This window comes from Lepisosteus oculatus, chromosome 15 (assembly GCF_040954835.1).
Source record: "Lepisosteus oculatus isolate fLepOcu1 chromosome 15, fLepOcu1.hap2, whole genome shotgun sequence".
Classification (NCBI taxonomy): domain Eukaryota; kingdom Metazoa; phylum Chordata; class Actinopteri; order Semionotiformes; family Lepisosteidae; genus Lepisosteus; species Lepisosteus oculatus.
The window spans coordinates 31,927,329-31,942,310 of record NC_090710.1 but is presented as its reverse complement, the minus strand read 5'-3'; the positions used below and the strand labels follow the sequence as shown (position 1 = coordinate 31,942,310).

The window sequence follows — 14,982 nt, the reverse complement described above, 5'->3', positions numbered from 1 at the left end:
AAAAATCAACTACAAATGAAGAAGAATCAAAGATACCAAAACTGTGTCACTCTTGATCGTCTAATAATGGCTACAGTTTTACTCTCAGCTCATTCACCTTAAGAATGTTTTCACTGTCCTTGAAGTATATTTGCTGTTCTTTTATTGACAGTGGAGTAAACTGGCTTCCAGGCTCGCCAAGTCTGATAAGGGGACAAAGAGAGTGAGAAAGGTTTATCAAACAATTCTCCCCTAGCAGATGAAACTCAGGCACGACTGAAACCGACGTCCATTATACAATGAAATGAAACAGTGGTTGCACTGGGCACATTTCGAGTACAGTATACTTCCTTGGCGACCTCCAACACAGCGAGCATTTTAAATGATCGCTCCAAATAATGATCCATAAATGATCACAAGTGAATGAATCGGGATGGCTGCACCTCAGTGTTCCCGACACTGGGCAGATTACAGGTAATACCGGTTTACTGAGGTGGCGTCTCGAACCCGCGCCACTAGCCTCCTCCAGCGCATCCCGTCTCTCCGGGCGTATACATCAGTCTCCGCCTTCTCTCACCGAGTCCAGCCATCTTATTCTAGGCTGACAGGAGAAGAGAGAAGACACCACGTTTCGGCTGTGGAGCCTTCTTCAGGTGTGAAAGTGTGTTCACACCAGGTGTGGAAGTGTGCTCACACCTGAAGAAGGCTCCACAGCCGAAACGTGGTGTCTTCTCCCTTCTCCTGTCAGGAAGGAATGAACCTTTTACTTGTTCCTCTGCAGACTACGTGTGCTGACGCAGCCGCCCACCTGAGCCATCTTATCCCAGGCCTTCCTCTGGTCTTGTCTAGGTCTTGTATGAGGTTTTGATCTCTCCTCATTACATGGCCACACCACCGCACTCTTCTTCCTTTGACAGCAGCAACAACATCGGGGGATTACAAGTAATAGGCAAAGATAAAGATCAGGGCCATATCACAACTATTTTAGAACAGAGAGAAACTTTCTGGGGATGAACACCAGGCTGACCTGTTATCTGCTGCTGTTTCATCGCCGCGATTTCCGGGATAGACCGGGAATTCGCAACTCTTTTCAAGAAATTCCCTTCAATTAAACATCACATCAAATAAAAGAGCGGTCTGTGTAGTTTTCTGTTTTCAAATTAAAGGGGATGCTGCACAATTTTAGTTGAAAAACACACTTGTGCCGATAAAATGAAATATGTGTCCCGTAGTAGTGTAACTTTACATGCTTTTTTTATTGCAATAACATATTCACATAATATTCACAATACACACAAGAGTACATATAACTTTACCAGGGGCACATAACACCGTGCATCTTGCAAAAAAAGGTTTTTAAAGATACATAAAAATAAGGTACGCGCGGCTTTCACATTCTTAAATTTAGAAATAGTTTGTAGATATGCCCTTATGTCCATTAAACTGTTCAAATATGTCTCTCTTCCAAGACCACTTCATTTTAGTGTACAGTATAATAAACCTTCCCCTCCGGATCAGTCTAGCGAATCTCGCACTGTGGCGCCCTCTAGCGGTCAGACCCGGGGAGGCGCCGGAGCTCCGGGCATGCGGGTGGGAGCCCAATTGCGCTTGCGCACTGGACGACACGACATACTTTTCAAAATGACTTGCCTGTTTTATTTTTCGTTCGCTGTATTTTCATAGCTCCCGTTTTCAAAAAAGGAAGCGACGTTTCAAGACCAGGTTGGAATAAAATCAGTGTGGCAAAAGCAGGTTTCTGTTGTGAACGCGAGGGGCGGGGCTTAACGGTACCCCGGAAGAGGCGCGAAATTCAAAGCTGTGCTGGCGGAGGGTGAAAACATTTAGGTACAGTAATTCAACTGGCTTTTTATTCCTGGAAAGAAAGGGGTGGTTATTTCAGAGTTTATATACAGGCTTTAGTGGCTTAGAAAAACTACCAAACCAAAATGTCTGAGATGTCCTCAGACGTTGCGATATCTGGCCTTGTTTTGTGTCGTTTCGGATATAAGCGAATTGATTTGTTAATAAATGCCGAGTTGGTCTCCCTGCTGATGTGTGCTAGAGCTTTGTGCTCTGTAATTAATGACGGCTGCTACAATACGTGCTACAAATATTTACACCTGTTAGCTTTCCTCCAAACTTTGCTTCAAATGGGGTATTTGGATAAATAAGAAAAAAAATGAACACCCGTCTTAATTTACAACTGACCGCTGTGAATTCGATTTGGTTTTCAATTGAAAATAGAGGCGAAAATGAAGTGTATTTTGGTCCTACTGAGACACATGGTCTTTGACAATGCAGCCTGTAGACTTAAACTGAGATGTAAAGCTGTGTACCGGCATGGTAACTTGAGGAAGAGGATAAAATGTTAAAAATGAAAAGAAGAATCGCAGGCTTCAGTTCTCCCACTGTGATTGGTAGTGAAAACCTGGGAGATCTCATTAGACATGCTCAAAGAGCAGAGATGGGTTTCCATTAGGGACTGGTATTTTCTATTACCTTTGAAACATAACCTGAAGTAGACGCCTCTTACCTTTTAGATCATATCATTCATTAATTTGGATTATTTTTCCTTTCAGAAATGGATATTTCAGGACACTTCTTCAAGAGGCTGCGCGATTTGGTGGTGTTTTTGGAGACTGAAACCCAGAATCTTGAGAAGGCTCACCAGAACAACGACTATGGTACTGTGATTAGCCGGACATGGTCTGTGCGCAGCTGTTGTGAGGGTGTTCAAGTGTGCACTGCAGTAAGGGGAGATGGAGCGTATAGAGTCGGCCATCGCTTGCACCCTCTCACTGATTAACTCAGTCACCTGTGTAAGAAGGATCAAGGGTGTTAATTAATCTTGTCCAGAGATGGCATCCCATGTAACTTGAATATCCCTAATCAATATGCTTGATTGTATATTGAAAGAGGAAGGGAGGAATCACTGTTAGCCTGTGTTTTTCTTGAAAACCTATTGGAGTGATCAGCAATGTTCCATTTGGGAAAGACCTGATTGCTGTGAAATGTACACATTTTCTTTTACACCGAGTTGAATAAATATGCAAAATATGTTTTACCGAATATATATTTCCCTATACTGAAAATCTGTTGCATGTCACAGTGGTTTTGTTTTCTCGGTTCTCATGCAGGTGCCTAATGCGATTAAAGTAAAAACAAAAAGAGAAACCAGTCTAGGACAATGTTGTCTATGTTTTTGTCATTATGTGCTGACTTATTCTTGGCTCGTCATTACGTGGACAAGGCAGTGCTCATGCAATAGACCTGGAGCCTCACTGAACTTTGCCTGTGTTTGTTTTCAGACAGTGATGAAGGAGGTGTGCAGGTTCTGCATGAACTGCATTCAGAAGTCAGAGCTATGAAAGTAAGTAACATCTGATTAAAGATTCACAGGAGGCTGAGATAACTCTTCCCAGTGGCTTTGAGAAACTGTTTGCATTTCTATACCGTAGTTTTTTACAAGTATGTTTATTATTTAAAGTAGTTCTGATGAGTATTATTTGAAATATAAATTGTTTATTAATGGCATCTAGCAATTCAGTTCCTTTAGAAGGCAGTAGTGTTCATTTAAAGCAAAAAAAAATAATGTTCCTGGGCAATCCGGCATATTAATATTGAAAGAGCTTAAATGTTTTTTCAATCCATCTAAACAGTTGACATGTTTTGTTTAATAGCATGATTATATTGATGTTGTCCCTTGGTTTGATAAATTGTTTTGTGAAACAAATGAAATTTGAAAGCTGACAGTAACATTGATGACAGATGATGATATAGGTTGAGTCAGATATTCCACCCTTGCACAGCTTGTCTTTCCCAGAGGGACAGGACATTAACTGCGGCCTTTTCTTCCCGAGCCCAGGAGCAGGTCCGAACCCAGCTGCTCGGCTGTCAGCCTGAGGAAGAGGGTGTGAGAGACTTCATCAGCACAAGCAGTGTCCTGAGGCAGAGGCTCAGGGAGGACATTGGGAAAGTGAGAAGACACTTTGAAGACTACGGCTACACACCCCCGCCAAAGAACCCAGAAGGTGTCTGTCTCGGGCCAGACCGAGCTTTCCTTTTTGTTCAAAAATGCAGTGTTCATTCCAGTGACGAGAGAGAGAATTTGTAATCACTTTTTAAATCTAATTATTACGCTGTACTGATTGTCTGTAGTCTCTAGGCTGTAGGGTTAATTCAGAGTGGTCCCGACTCTTCCATGACTGCACCAGACAGTCATCCTCGCCTTGAATCAGATTTCTGTAAACCTGATTCACAAGACAGCTTTTATCTCCTGCTCCTTTCCTGTTGTTTTCTATTTGACATCCCTACCTCGTGCATGCCATGTGCTATGTTGGCGTTTTCTTCATGTGCACTTTGTTACAATAAGGGAAAGACGAGGCGCTCCTGTGAGATCCCTCAGTGATGCAGGTGACGAAGTGATGTGGAAAGAGCCCGAGTGACCAGCGCTCCAGTTCCCCAGTGGGGCTTCGCTGCTCTGTCACACCCCAGCTTTCCCAACGGCTGGAGATAGATAACATCTGCAGAGCCAGAGAGGACACACAAGGAGCGCTTCAGGGAAGCAATTCAGTAGCACTCTCGATAAGAGACCGTCTTGACGAAATCAGTAGGGAGCTAAGTCAGCATGCGTAGGCTGCAAACCAACAGGTGAAGGTTTTTTCTGTGCTGAAAGGAAAAGAAAGGAGACGTACAGTAGCGTTTCGGCTGTAGAGCCTTCTCCGGGTGTCACTGGGTTGTTGGCCAGTGTTTGAGAGCTGAAGGATGAAAAGAAGAGAGGTGTGTCTTTACACCAGGGGGTGGCTCTGCTCTCTCTTGCTGCCAGCAGGGCAGGGCGGCGAGGAGGGGCCGGGGAAGAGGAGCGAGGGTGCCAGCGGGCAGGAGGCCGGGACAGAGCCCGTGGCCGCGGAGGAGGACAAGCCGCCGTGCACCACGCCGGAGAAGAGCGCGCGCCCAGCCCCGGACCCCCTGCGCACCCCCCAGCTCTCGGACTTCGGCCTGTCCGAGTACTGCTTGCTCCGGAACAGGGGGGCCGCGGAGGCCGGCGACGGCCGCCTGGGGTCTGTGGTCCCCGCCGCTGCCGAGCCCCGCCCGGCCTTCCCTCAGACGCCCCGGTGTGACCTGCGGCTGGACTCCGCCCCCAGGTCGCAGGACTTCGGGATCAGCGAGCACACTGTGAGCCTGAACAATGACTTCACCATGGCCCTGTTCCAGAAGAAGGCCGACAAGCCTGCCAGGTACAGACGCAGGGCCGCCACAGGGGAGAAACGGGTGGAACTGCAGCTGAGCTTTAATACCGTTCTCTTTCCTGAATGCGGTGTTCCGAGTTTTGTGTGCTCAGACACTGTGGAAACATGCCTCTGCTGTACGTTCACTGCCTCAAGAAGGGAGATAGTGAAGCACAGCTTGGAGTAACATGTGGTCTGTTACCTGAAAGCTGGAATCTAAGCAAACAGCATATCTGAAGTGTCCACTAAGTGGGGCGTTTGGCAAACGGTGAATTGTTCTGTGCAGAACCATATTCTGCTTCAGTAAATTGCAGTACTGCAGTCACCTAGTTTGGTGTTTTGGTGTTAAAGCTCGGATTGGGATAACTAAGTTTGTTCAATGAAACCATGGCAGTTACAGCTCCAGCAAGGGAAACGTCAGCTTCAGGTCAGAAAAGGCAAAGTTAAATGAGAACTTGCTGTTTGATGTTTTGTCAGCGTGGTGGACAGCTCTAGGCCTGGAGGAGCAGTGGGAACTGGGAGATCTCCCTGCATGCCTGTGCAGCCCTCTGTCAGCAAGCCTGTAGGACAGAACGGTAAACTACACTCTGGAACTTCGTTAAATTGACAAAACATGTCCAACAGAGTAAAAAATCATGCTTCATTCATTTTTAAGACTTTCAGCATAGTGTTTCAGGCTTATTTGCCGTCGTCTGAGCCTTGCAGTAGAACATGATGAATCTCACACCGAACACCTCAAAAGCAATCCTTACCAAATCGGTCACGAATCAATTTACTTTTTTATATTTCAGATGCCTTGGTTTCCCCCGAGCCGCCAGAATTTTGTACCCCAGGTTTCAAAATTTCTAAACTTCGGCATCCCCCCATGAACCCCAAAACCCCTGAAAGGACAAAACCAGCAGAGACCTGCAGCTCCACCCCTGAGGTTCCAGCGTTCGAGACCCCGTTCCTCAAGAGCCTCATCCATGTAAGTGTGAGCAGTGCACAGCCGGCTGTAGACACGTCTCCGACGGGCAAGGTGTGTCAGTGTATAATTTAATGACTAATCAAGCAGTGTTTAGCAATGAACCACTGTGCTTTGATTCTCCCCTGAGCGCCCTGAGCCTTGCACCCCAGGACTTCCTAAGCCGCCACGTCCCCACATCGATCACAAGACCCCTGAAAGGACCCAGCCAGCAGAGACCTGCAGCTCCACCCCTGAAGTTCCAGCGTTCGAGACCCCGTTCCTCAAGAGCCTCATCCATGTAAGAGCGACCGATGCACGGCCGGAGTCAGAGCCTGAGCACCGTCAGGAATACTGGCCTAAAGCAAAGGAAAGTGGACATATAATGCTGAGGATATATAATATATATAATGAACTTTCATTAGCTAAAACATTGATTTCTCTGCTCTCATTATGGGAAAATTCCATTCCGAAAGCCACAGTGTTCACTAATTATCTAACACTCCAGAGAGCTGTCACTGTCTACACTTGGCACTTTGTGATGTGCTGCCTGCTAAGGCAGCACAGAGGGGAAGTAATTAACTTGGCTAAACATTCACTGCTTGTGAAGATCACAGTGGTGTTTCATTCACACGAAGATGTAAGATAAACGTTCGAGCAGCAATTCTGTTTAATATGATAACACTGACGTACATGCCTGTACGAACACTGTTAACGTGCTTTATTTCAAGACAGAGTGGGATGTCAAACGCAGACAACACCGAGACTGGTCCCATGGAAGAGACTTTTACTCACTGTGAGTGTTCTCAGCCTCTTGATTTGTTGTTCTTGATCTCAAAACAGTTGGAATACAAATCAACAAGTGATGTCAAAACAGACCTACACTTCGGGGGTTCTTTTCTGTAGTCTGGGGGAGTAAAACGATTTTGTTGAAATAAGTGCAGCTTATTTCACTGGAATACTTTCTCTTCTGTTTTTGGTGCAGTGCGCTCCAGGACGACAGGAAAACTGACTTGTGTAAGTTTTTATGTGGCTTCTTCCCTTGACTGAAATCAGAACAGCACTCTAGTTCCGAAGCTAGTTGCTGTGCGAGGTCCTGTGGGGTTTGTGGGACTGGTGGACGTGTTCTGGGTCCAGCGCGACTGTGCTCTTGACTTGCGCTCGAATTCTTTCAGGAAGCAGCCCCAGGGGGGGAGCAGAAGGCGAAGGCAGGCCGGGGAACAGCCGCTGGGCTCTTCCAGATGAGGCAGCCCTCCCCGCCAGCGCTGGGCCGTGAGGAGTTCACCTTCCATCGCGAGCAGCTGGTAACGCCCCCGGCGGGCTGGCGGCTCTGCTGCCCCGGCGCTCAGCTAACGCTGGAGTCCATTCCTGCGACTCGTGTTCAGGGCGGCCCTGCGCACGTGCCGTTTGGCATTGTCACGTGCAGCGCTGCGTGTGGCGGGAAGAGTTACAGCCTCGGACACGTTTCCTCCCTTTCCCAAAGACGTGCTAAACTGTCTTTATTCACGGTTCTCCCTACCGGCACCTTGCTCGTGCGGGGATAGGCTCCGAGTTCCTCTACTGCAGAATCCGCTTCTTTCTGACAGCAGCTGAACGTCACACTGTTGCTCTCTGCCGGTGGGGCGGAATTCACTGCTAGAAGGATGCTTTCCCTGCCCTTCCACTAGTTTGAAAAAAATAGCTGGAGGAGTGAAATAAAAAAACAACATGTTCACTCACTTTTAGATCATCTGTTCAACAAACCCAGATTGAAGACCACGAAGATCGTTTTCCCACTATCCCATTGATCTAGCCGTAGTTCCGATTGAGAATCTGATAGAGAACTATTTTTTTACTCATTTATCTGCAAATAAATCGCCGTGGACTCTGCATTTCTTACTGGTATGCATTGTTGAGTAAAGGGATTGTGGGATTGTACATCGCTGAAGCCGAAACCCTTCTTTCAGGACATGATTAGATGAGATCCTGCTGGCTACCATCTAGATAGATGAAACATCTTCCTTTCATTTGTTGCCCTCTCCGAGTCCCATGTCCCCGTGTTCATGATGTCCTGTATTTGGTGTGTTCTGTACAGCACCCTTTCCAGGGCCTTGCCAAGCCTTTCCTCCACGTCCCTCCAAGGCCGGCTTTCCTCATAACAGATGAGGAGAAGGAGAACAGGTGGGGAGATAACAGCACCCACGTCACTTGTGCCAACGTGTAGAAACGATACCGCTTTGTCTTGCTTTTTAACCTAACACTGATTTAAACAACAGTTGTTAACAGTTGCACAGGTCCACACATATAGTATAGCAACCTTAAATAAACCATTCTAAATGTGCATGAAATAAATGTGTTTATAATAGTTCAAGAAATGAAGACTGAAAGGGTTATATAGATTTTGTTTCGGATAAATCTCTTTGACATGAATTAAGTGGTCTGTTTTTTTCTGCAGCGTTCAGAGGCTTGCCACAGTGTCAGAAAAGGAGTACTTGGTTCTGCCTAATTATCTGAAGCAGATCCACCTGGCAAACCTCAATATGGCTATTCATAAGATAAACATGGCACTGGACAGTAACCACATAGGTGAGTAAGATCCAATGTTGTTGTTCTTTTTCAGTGCAAGTGAAACGAAAACAAGCATTCTGATCTGTAGTCACTGTATGAGTCCTCTTAGACAGGAAACCAGTATGTTTTTGTTAGCAAGATAAAACTTTTTCAAAACAAAGTACCTGAATGTGGTTATTGGATTTTTTAAATTCTAGAACAAAACAAACCTGTGCACCTAACCACCTGTTCCTGAAATAGATCATGGTATCTGTAAATGAAAGATAAAACATTACTCTCAAATATATTTATCATGTTCCAAATATAAACATCCAATTTTCTCTGTGACACCTCCGAAATAAATCTAATGCCCAAAACATTTTCCAGCATAATGTAGTAAGACTTGGTCCCACTCCCTGTTCAGCAGCAGATTCTCCAGAGTACCTGATGAAAGATGCTGATCTGAAGAACATAATAGATGAAGGCCCAAAGGTTAACATCTACATCCTGTGTCTGATGGAGTTGAACAGACTGAAGGTGATGAGGAACGCCGGTGCTGGTAACGTGTACAAAGTCATCCTGGACACAGACATTCAGTAAAGCACGAATACAGCGGCACTCTGCTTTCCTCAGAAGACACCAACCATCCGAAAAGAACTGCACAGGCGCACGGAGCTCTGTTCACAACTTTCAAGGCTGAGAATCCACAGCTCCGTAGCAGGCGTTTTTAACGTGATCGGTTTTTTTAATGCACTTGGGGAAGTCACATTTCACCTACAGGACTCTTTGGAATCCTGACACTGACGTTCTGAAGCCTGAGCTTTCTCGACTGCTTTTATATGATTTTCTCAACATTTTCACTTTTTTCTGTTGTTCATTGCTGTTTTAAATGTAAAATTATAGGGAATAAAGGTTTGCTAGCACATTATTTTTTTCCTATTATCTCCCGTCTTCTGAATTATCTAACTAGGCTTCACTTCTTGTGGATGAAGGCGGAGTAACTGAAATAAGACACTCAGTGATGTTAAAGTAAATGTGAGAACTTTGCCAAGTGGATCTCACATTCAGCCTCGATGTACAATGTGAAATTCATTTTGAAGAAAATTCATTGGAGGTAGCCTCTCACCATTTTAACCCACTGCTGGTCCTTTCCCATGTCCAGTGGCATGACTAGATCAGCAACGCTGTCTCATGACGGTGATATTTGTTCATACAGGAAAACACGGGGGGCATCTTCAAGGTTGACGCTGTCACGGTAGGGTCTGTATTGCATTAATCAGGGTTACACAAAGTCTGCTATCTTGAAGTAAAGAGTCAGCTCTGGACAACAAGGAGCCAATAGACACCCTCCGGGATAAAGCTGTGGAAAGGCACCAAGCAGGAGATCGAGATAAAAATCCAGTGGCATCCTTGAAGGATTTGAATCAAAGACTAGACATTGTGTACCTGTCACAGCAATATTCCAAGCTCTCCACTACTCCAGGCCATTGCCCACAAAAAGTGTATGCAAAACTACCAGAGCTTCTGAAGCTATGCTGAAAAATCTTTGTTTGGTCTGATGAAACCAGGATAGACTTTTCTCGCCAAAGGACAAATACAGGACTACACCCCCAAAACACCTTCCCTGCTGTAAAGCATGGTGGAGGCAGCATGGCTACAGGAGTGTTTCCCTGTAGCAGTGACTCGGACCCTGGAGGCAGCTGTAATGGGGAAGCAGGCTTACTTTTCAACACGACACCGACCCCAGGCAACAGCGGGGACGATCAAGAACACAAAGGCGAATGTCCTCGAGCGCCCCAGTCTGCTTTCCCCTCCCCGTCTTCAAGGTGGAATGGACACATTGCCAGACCTAGCCATGCAACTTCTGTACGGACCTATACAGTTACGGCTGTTGTTCTAGCATACATTTCAGAATGTTTAAGTGTGTGTCTTTCACTTGGAGGTTGTCACAATGTGCAAATAAGGGTAAAATTCTCATTGAAGGGTGTTATTGGGGTAACTTTCAAAAGGGTGTGAAGATTTTAGAGACTGTTTGTATACACACACAGGGTGGGTAAAATACTATCAGCTTTTTAAAGTGATCTTAAATCTTCACTTGCAATTTTAAGCATGAAAAACTCCAGAACAAACACCCTCATTGTTAACATCCCCTCTAACTTTTCCCCCTGAATTAAATCTGGGTATTTAAGTTTGGAGGGGTTAACAGAGACCAAGGCACAGTGTGATCAACCAGACCAGCCATCTAGCATGATCAAGGACGAATAGCAGTATAACACCAAACCAGGTTCCTCAAGGGTCTAATCTCAAAGTTTTAATTCCTGTAAATCTGTTACTCCACACCTGTGACCCAGTCACGCACGCTCACACAAACCCCACCTTTAAAAAAACGTCATACTCCCCACACGAGATTTCTTTCAGAAAAAACACCTTCACAGAAATCGTTTAATTGAATTACCAAATCCAACGCAAATTAAAATTCACGAAAAAATGAAAGGAGCTTTCAAACTAAATTTCCTTAAACGCTTCCAGAAAAAAAAAGCTACAGCGACATTAATTAAATCAGGAAAGGCAGGAAAAAAAGGCTTTAATAGGAAACACAGGGGATATAAAACGTAGCGGCCGCAGTCCCCGGCGGTCAGTAGGGCCTCATGCGTCCAGGCAGGGGCGGCGCTCTGTTCGGCGGCGTTATGGCAATGTCTAGGTAGTCTCCTATCTGGAACCGCTGCGATTGCAGAGTCATGGAATCGTCTGCTCCTTTCCGCCCGGACACCGTGTTCCCAATGTCTTTAACTCTACAGGACCAAGGGCAGATCATCTTAGGTGTCACAGTTCAAACACAGCCGCTGCGCGTTTAAGCTCGGCCCGTAACGGCGGTATTTCTCAAGGTATTTACCTGTAGCCTTGTCTTTTAGGGTCAGGGTACACGATGGCAAAGCCAAAATGCGTGCCTTTCTTCCGAGCTTCTGGATAGACTTCTTTCACCAAGCTGGTCAGTTCCTTCAAGGTAGCATCCATCCTATTTGAGACAATATTACTCTTTAAAGTACCCAAGACGGAAGCTAAGACTCAGCACTTAACTTCAGCTCCAACAGCAGGAGAACATTTGAAAAATAAACATAACTACTCCATATTTGGCTAATGTCACCTCAAGACAATAAATTTGCACTTTCAGCACAGCTTAAGGTTTTCCACGGTCGTGGGAGGGGAGCTGGCAGCAGATTCTGCAAGATCATTCTTGTAGTTTTTGAAAAGTTTGGCGTTCCGGTTGAATTCGACCTGGCATATTAAAACAAGCAGGCCAACAGAGTTACATTTGTCATTTCATTGCTTGTGATGAAAGCATTGGCCTTCTGAGTACCACCACAACTATGCCATATCCAATGGCGCGTGTTGATAGCGCAGGGCCCACGTCTCTCGGATCAGGGCTCTGCAACAGGTCTGGGCACCTGCAGAGGTGAACAGCTTTGTTCTTCTGGTCAGTTAGTCTGTCCAGCTGGTCCTGGAGAGCCCCAGTACTGCTCAACTTCTTTTTAAAGACTGTAAGACAACACTGACCAAGCAAGTAATCTGTTCAATTAACAGAGACCCAGCAGCTCTATCACCCTTTAACTCACAGCTGGCAACCCAGTGGAGCTCAGCAGGTGTGAGCCTGGCGAATACCTGGATGCGAGACCTCCTGGGAAAGCTCAGGTTGCTGCTGAAGAGGTGTTAGTAGGGGGCGCTCACCCTGCGTTCTGTGTGGGTCTGTGACGGGGACACCAAACTGTAAATGGGCACCGTCTTTCGGATGAGACAATAAACCGAGGTCCTGACTCTCCGTGGTCATTTAAAATCCAAGGGTGTTTCTCAAAAAGAGTAGGGGTGTTACCACAATGTCTTGATCAAATTTCCCCCTGGTCTTTACCAGTCATGGCTTCCCAATAAGCCTCATCACTCTGCTCTCCTCCCTACTGAGAGCTGGTGTGTGGGGAGCAGCCTGGAGCACTCTGGCTGCCACCACATCATCCATGTGGTGGTGGAGGGGATCCCCATTACCTGCAAAGCACTGAGTACAGTGTCCAGAAAAGAGCTATATAGGTGTAAGGATATCATTAATATAACTAATCCCTGAAATCTGAGAAGTACATAGATTTTAGTCCTAAAATATCTCTAAATTAATTTAACGGTGCAGTGGCTCTATGGCTCAGGATCTGTGCCTGTGGCTGGAAGGTTGCTGGTTCAAATCCCGCAGCCGGCAGAGGAATCCTACTCCGTTGGGCCCCCGAGCAAGGCCCTTAACCCCAGCTGCTCCAGGGGTGGTTACAGTGGAATTGGTCCATATCTTCAGAAACTGCTTATTTTATGATGACCTATAAAACAACTTGCTGGGGTGGGGCTCCCCCGGCCCAAGCAGGGAGCCCCGTGGTGTGAAGTGTCATCAGACCTACCAGGTATAGATTTGCAGCTCGCTGGAGGGCACGTTTCCCCTGGCGAACTCGTCCATTCTGTGGTGTCTGCCGTTGTTCGTGGTGAACACCCGCAGCAGCAGCGGGCAAGTCTGCAAACAAAACAACAAAAATAAGTACCTAGCTTTTTTCAGTTGCGGGAAACCGATAGGTGGTCTCAAGCGTGGTATCTGCTCACCATCGTGTTTCACAAAAGATGCATTACAAACTTGCTAGCTACATCTACATTCATCGCGTTGTAAGTAAATAAATGACCTTTAAGTATATTTTGCTCACTAAGGAAAGAAAGTGAGAAAAACATATACTTTATCGCCGTTTTCTCAACTCGTATTGCTTCGCATCGCACACGTTTGGCAGCAATTAGGAAGAGAAAGTAAATCGTTTTAACTGAAAACTCAATAAGTCTCACTGTCTTTGAGGGAGACACTGTACAACTACCCAAAATGCGAAGAAACACGAAATGAAAACACAGTTTTACACAGCACATACCTACTGAAGCGTTTAATGGAGACCAACACAACACCGTTCCACACATTTCCAGAAAACAAAATACAAGGCACCACTCAAACCGTGCGTGCGCATCTTCGATAGACAAAAACGGCTTAACACAACTCACCTTTTCTCTATCGACGGGCTTTTCGGGTTCTTTCTTGATTTCTTCCTGAGTGACTCGAGATTCAACAGCCATTTTCCCAGAAAGCGCCCCCGCGTCTTCACGCCGACCCCGTACAAACACAAGTATAACTTCCGGTTCAACCCACGGGTCGTGATGACGTAACAGGATACGTAGCCCGCGAATGAGCTTAAAGGCTATGGAGCCAATCAAAATGCGACTTCTCCGTATCGTATAATGACTAAAATAGGCGCACACCCTTTTTATTCTGAAGTGCTTAGGTTAAAGGTGATTATTTCTAACAGTAAGAACATGACAGCTGTGCGGACCTTATATAATAATAACAATAATAATAATAATAATAATAATAATAATAATTGCTTACACTTATATAGCGCTTTTCTGGACACTCCACTCAAAGTGCTTTACAGGTAATGGGGATCCCCTCCACCACCACCAGTGTGCAGCCCCACCTGGATGATGCGACAGCAGCCATAGTGCGCCAGAACACTCACCACACACCAGCTATCAGTGGGGAGGAGAGCAGAGTAATGTAGCCAATTCATAGATAGGGATTATTAGGAGGCCATGATTGGTAAGGGCCGATTGGAAATTTTGGCCAGGACACCGGGGTTACACCCCTACTCTTTTCGAGAAATGCCCTGGGATTTTTAATGACCACAGAGAGTCAGGACCTTGACTATACTGGGGCATTAAGACCCACATGGACCACAGGGTGAGCGCCCCCTGTTGGCCCCACTAACACCTCTTCCAGCAGCAACCTTAGTTTTTCCCAAGAGTTTTTCCTTATCTTTACTTATCTTGTTAAATCTTTTTTGTAAAGTGCAGTTGTATTACAGTATGTACCATTGAAGATGTTATTAATATGTCATATTGTTGGTGTTTCCATTATTTTGGTAGTTGCGTGTATTTGACTTTGCTTCTTTAAAGAGAAGGCTAAATAAGATTCCCAGGTCAATTTGCTTTTAATAACCAAACAAGCCTCCTTTTGCCCGTATCCATTCTGTTCTTGTGTTTATTTTACCTGTGTCGAGACTTTCAATGTGTGCTTTCAAGATATTCCAGCCCAGGCCATTCCTTAGGGCTTGTGTGCTACAGTAGGTGTCCGCTTTCCTGCTTCTGTGAAAAATACGTCCATCTCTTCAGTTTTGAACGGAAGGTTTTTACTGGCTGAGATCATCCAAGAGTCACTCATTAAAAAAAAATGATATTAAGCAATCCGTAGAT

At 45.6% G+C, this 14,982-nt stretch overlaps 2 protein-coding genes across 5 annotated transcripts; one reads left to right on the top strand and one right to left on the bottom strand.

Annotated features, from left to right (window-relative positions):
* The first annotated feature begins 1,690 nt into the window (after positions 1-1,690).
* ska3 (spindle and kinetochore associated complex subunit 3) lies at positions 1,691-9,604 on the top strand. Of its 4 annotated transcripts, none has more exons than XM_069179087.1 (14): positions 1,691-1,824; positions 2,559-2,663; positions 3,288-3,349; positions 3,845-4,010; positions 4,805-5,216; positions 5,685-5,782; positions 5,999-6,174; positions 6,302-6,451; positions 6,886-6,946; positions 7,136-7,167; positions 7,326-7,454; positions 8,225-8,310; positions 8,585-8,715; positions 9,101-9,604. In XM_069179087.1, exons 2-14 carry the CDS (start codon positions 2,561-2,563, stop codon positions 9,274-9,276), a joined length of 1,782 nt encoding a protein of 593 aa, XP_069035188.1. In that variant the 5' UTR covers positions 1,691-1,824; positions 2,559-2,560; the 3' UTR covers positions 9,277-9,604. The 4 variants fall into 4 exon arrangements, with proteins under 4 accessions (XP_069035188.1, XP_069035192.1, XP_069035190.1 ...); XM_069179091.1 differs by having other exon boundaries at positions 1,692-1,824; positions 4,808-5,216; XM_069179089.1 differs by having other exon boundaries at positions 1,692-1,824; positions 9,104-9,604.
* Positions 9,605-11,084: 1,480 nt separating this feature from the next.
* sap18 (Sin3A-associated protein) lies at positions 11,085-13,870 on the bottom strand. Its single transcript, XM_006639211.3, has 4 exons — positions 13,738-13,870; positions 13,104-13,213; positions 11,570-11,692; positions 11,085-11,468 (listed from the first exon to the last, which is right to left on the bottom strand). Exons 1-4 carry the CDS (start codon positions 13,807-13,809, stop codon positions 11,312-11,314), a joined length of 462 nt encoding a protein of 153 aa, XP_006639274.1. The 5' UTR covers positions 13,810-13,870; the 3' UTR covers positions 11,085-11,311.
* Between the last annotated feature and the right edge of the window lie 1,112 nt (positions 13,871-14,982).

Excerpts from the sequence above, each read along its gene's own strand:
- ska3 (XM_069179087.1), top strand. The coding sequence starts at position 2,561 with ATGGATATTTCAGGACACTTCTTCAAGAGGCTGCGCGATTTGGTGGTG. Across the intron at positions 7,168-7,325 it reads CGACAGGAAAACTGACTTGT|GAAGCAGCCCCAGGGGGGGA; the intron begins GTAAGTTTTTAT and ends GAATTCTTTCAG. Across the intron at positions 8,311-8,584 it reads GATGAGGAGAAGGAGAACAG|CGTTCAGAGGCTTGCCACAG; the intron begins GTGGGGAGATAA and ends TTTTTTCTGCAG.
- sap18 (XM_006639211.3), bottom strand. The coding sequence starts at position 13,809 with ATGGCTGTTGAATCTCGAGTCACTCAGGAAGAAATCAAGAAAGAACCC. Across the intron at positions 13,214-13,737 it reads AGCCCGTCGATAGAGAAAAG|ACTTGCCCGCTGCTGCTGCG; the intron begins GTGAGTTGTGTT and ends TTTTGTTTGCAG. Across the intron at positions 11,693-13,103 it reads GAGCTGCAAATCTATACCTG|GATGGATGCTACCTTGAAGG; the intron begins GTAGGTCTGATG and ends TGTCTCAAATAG.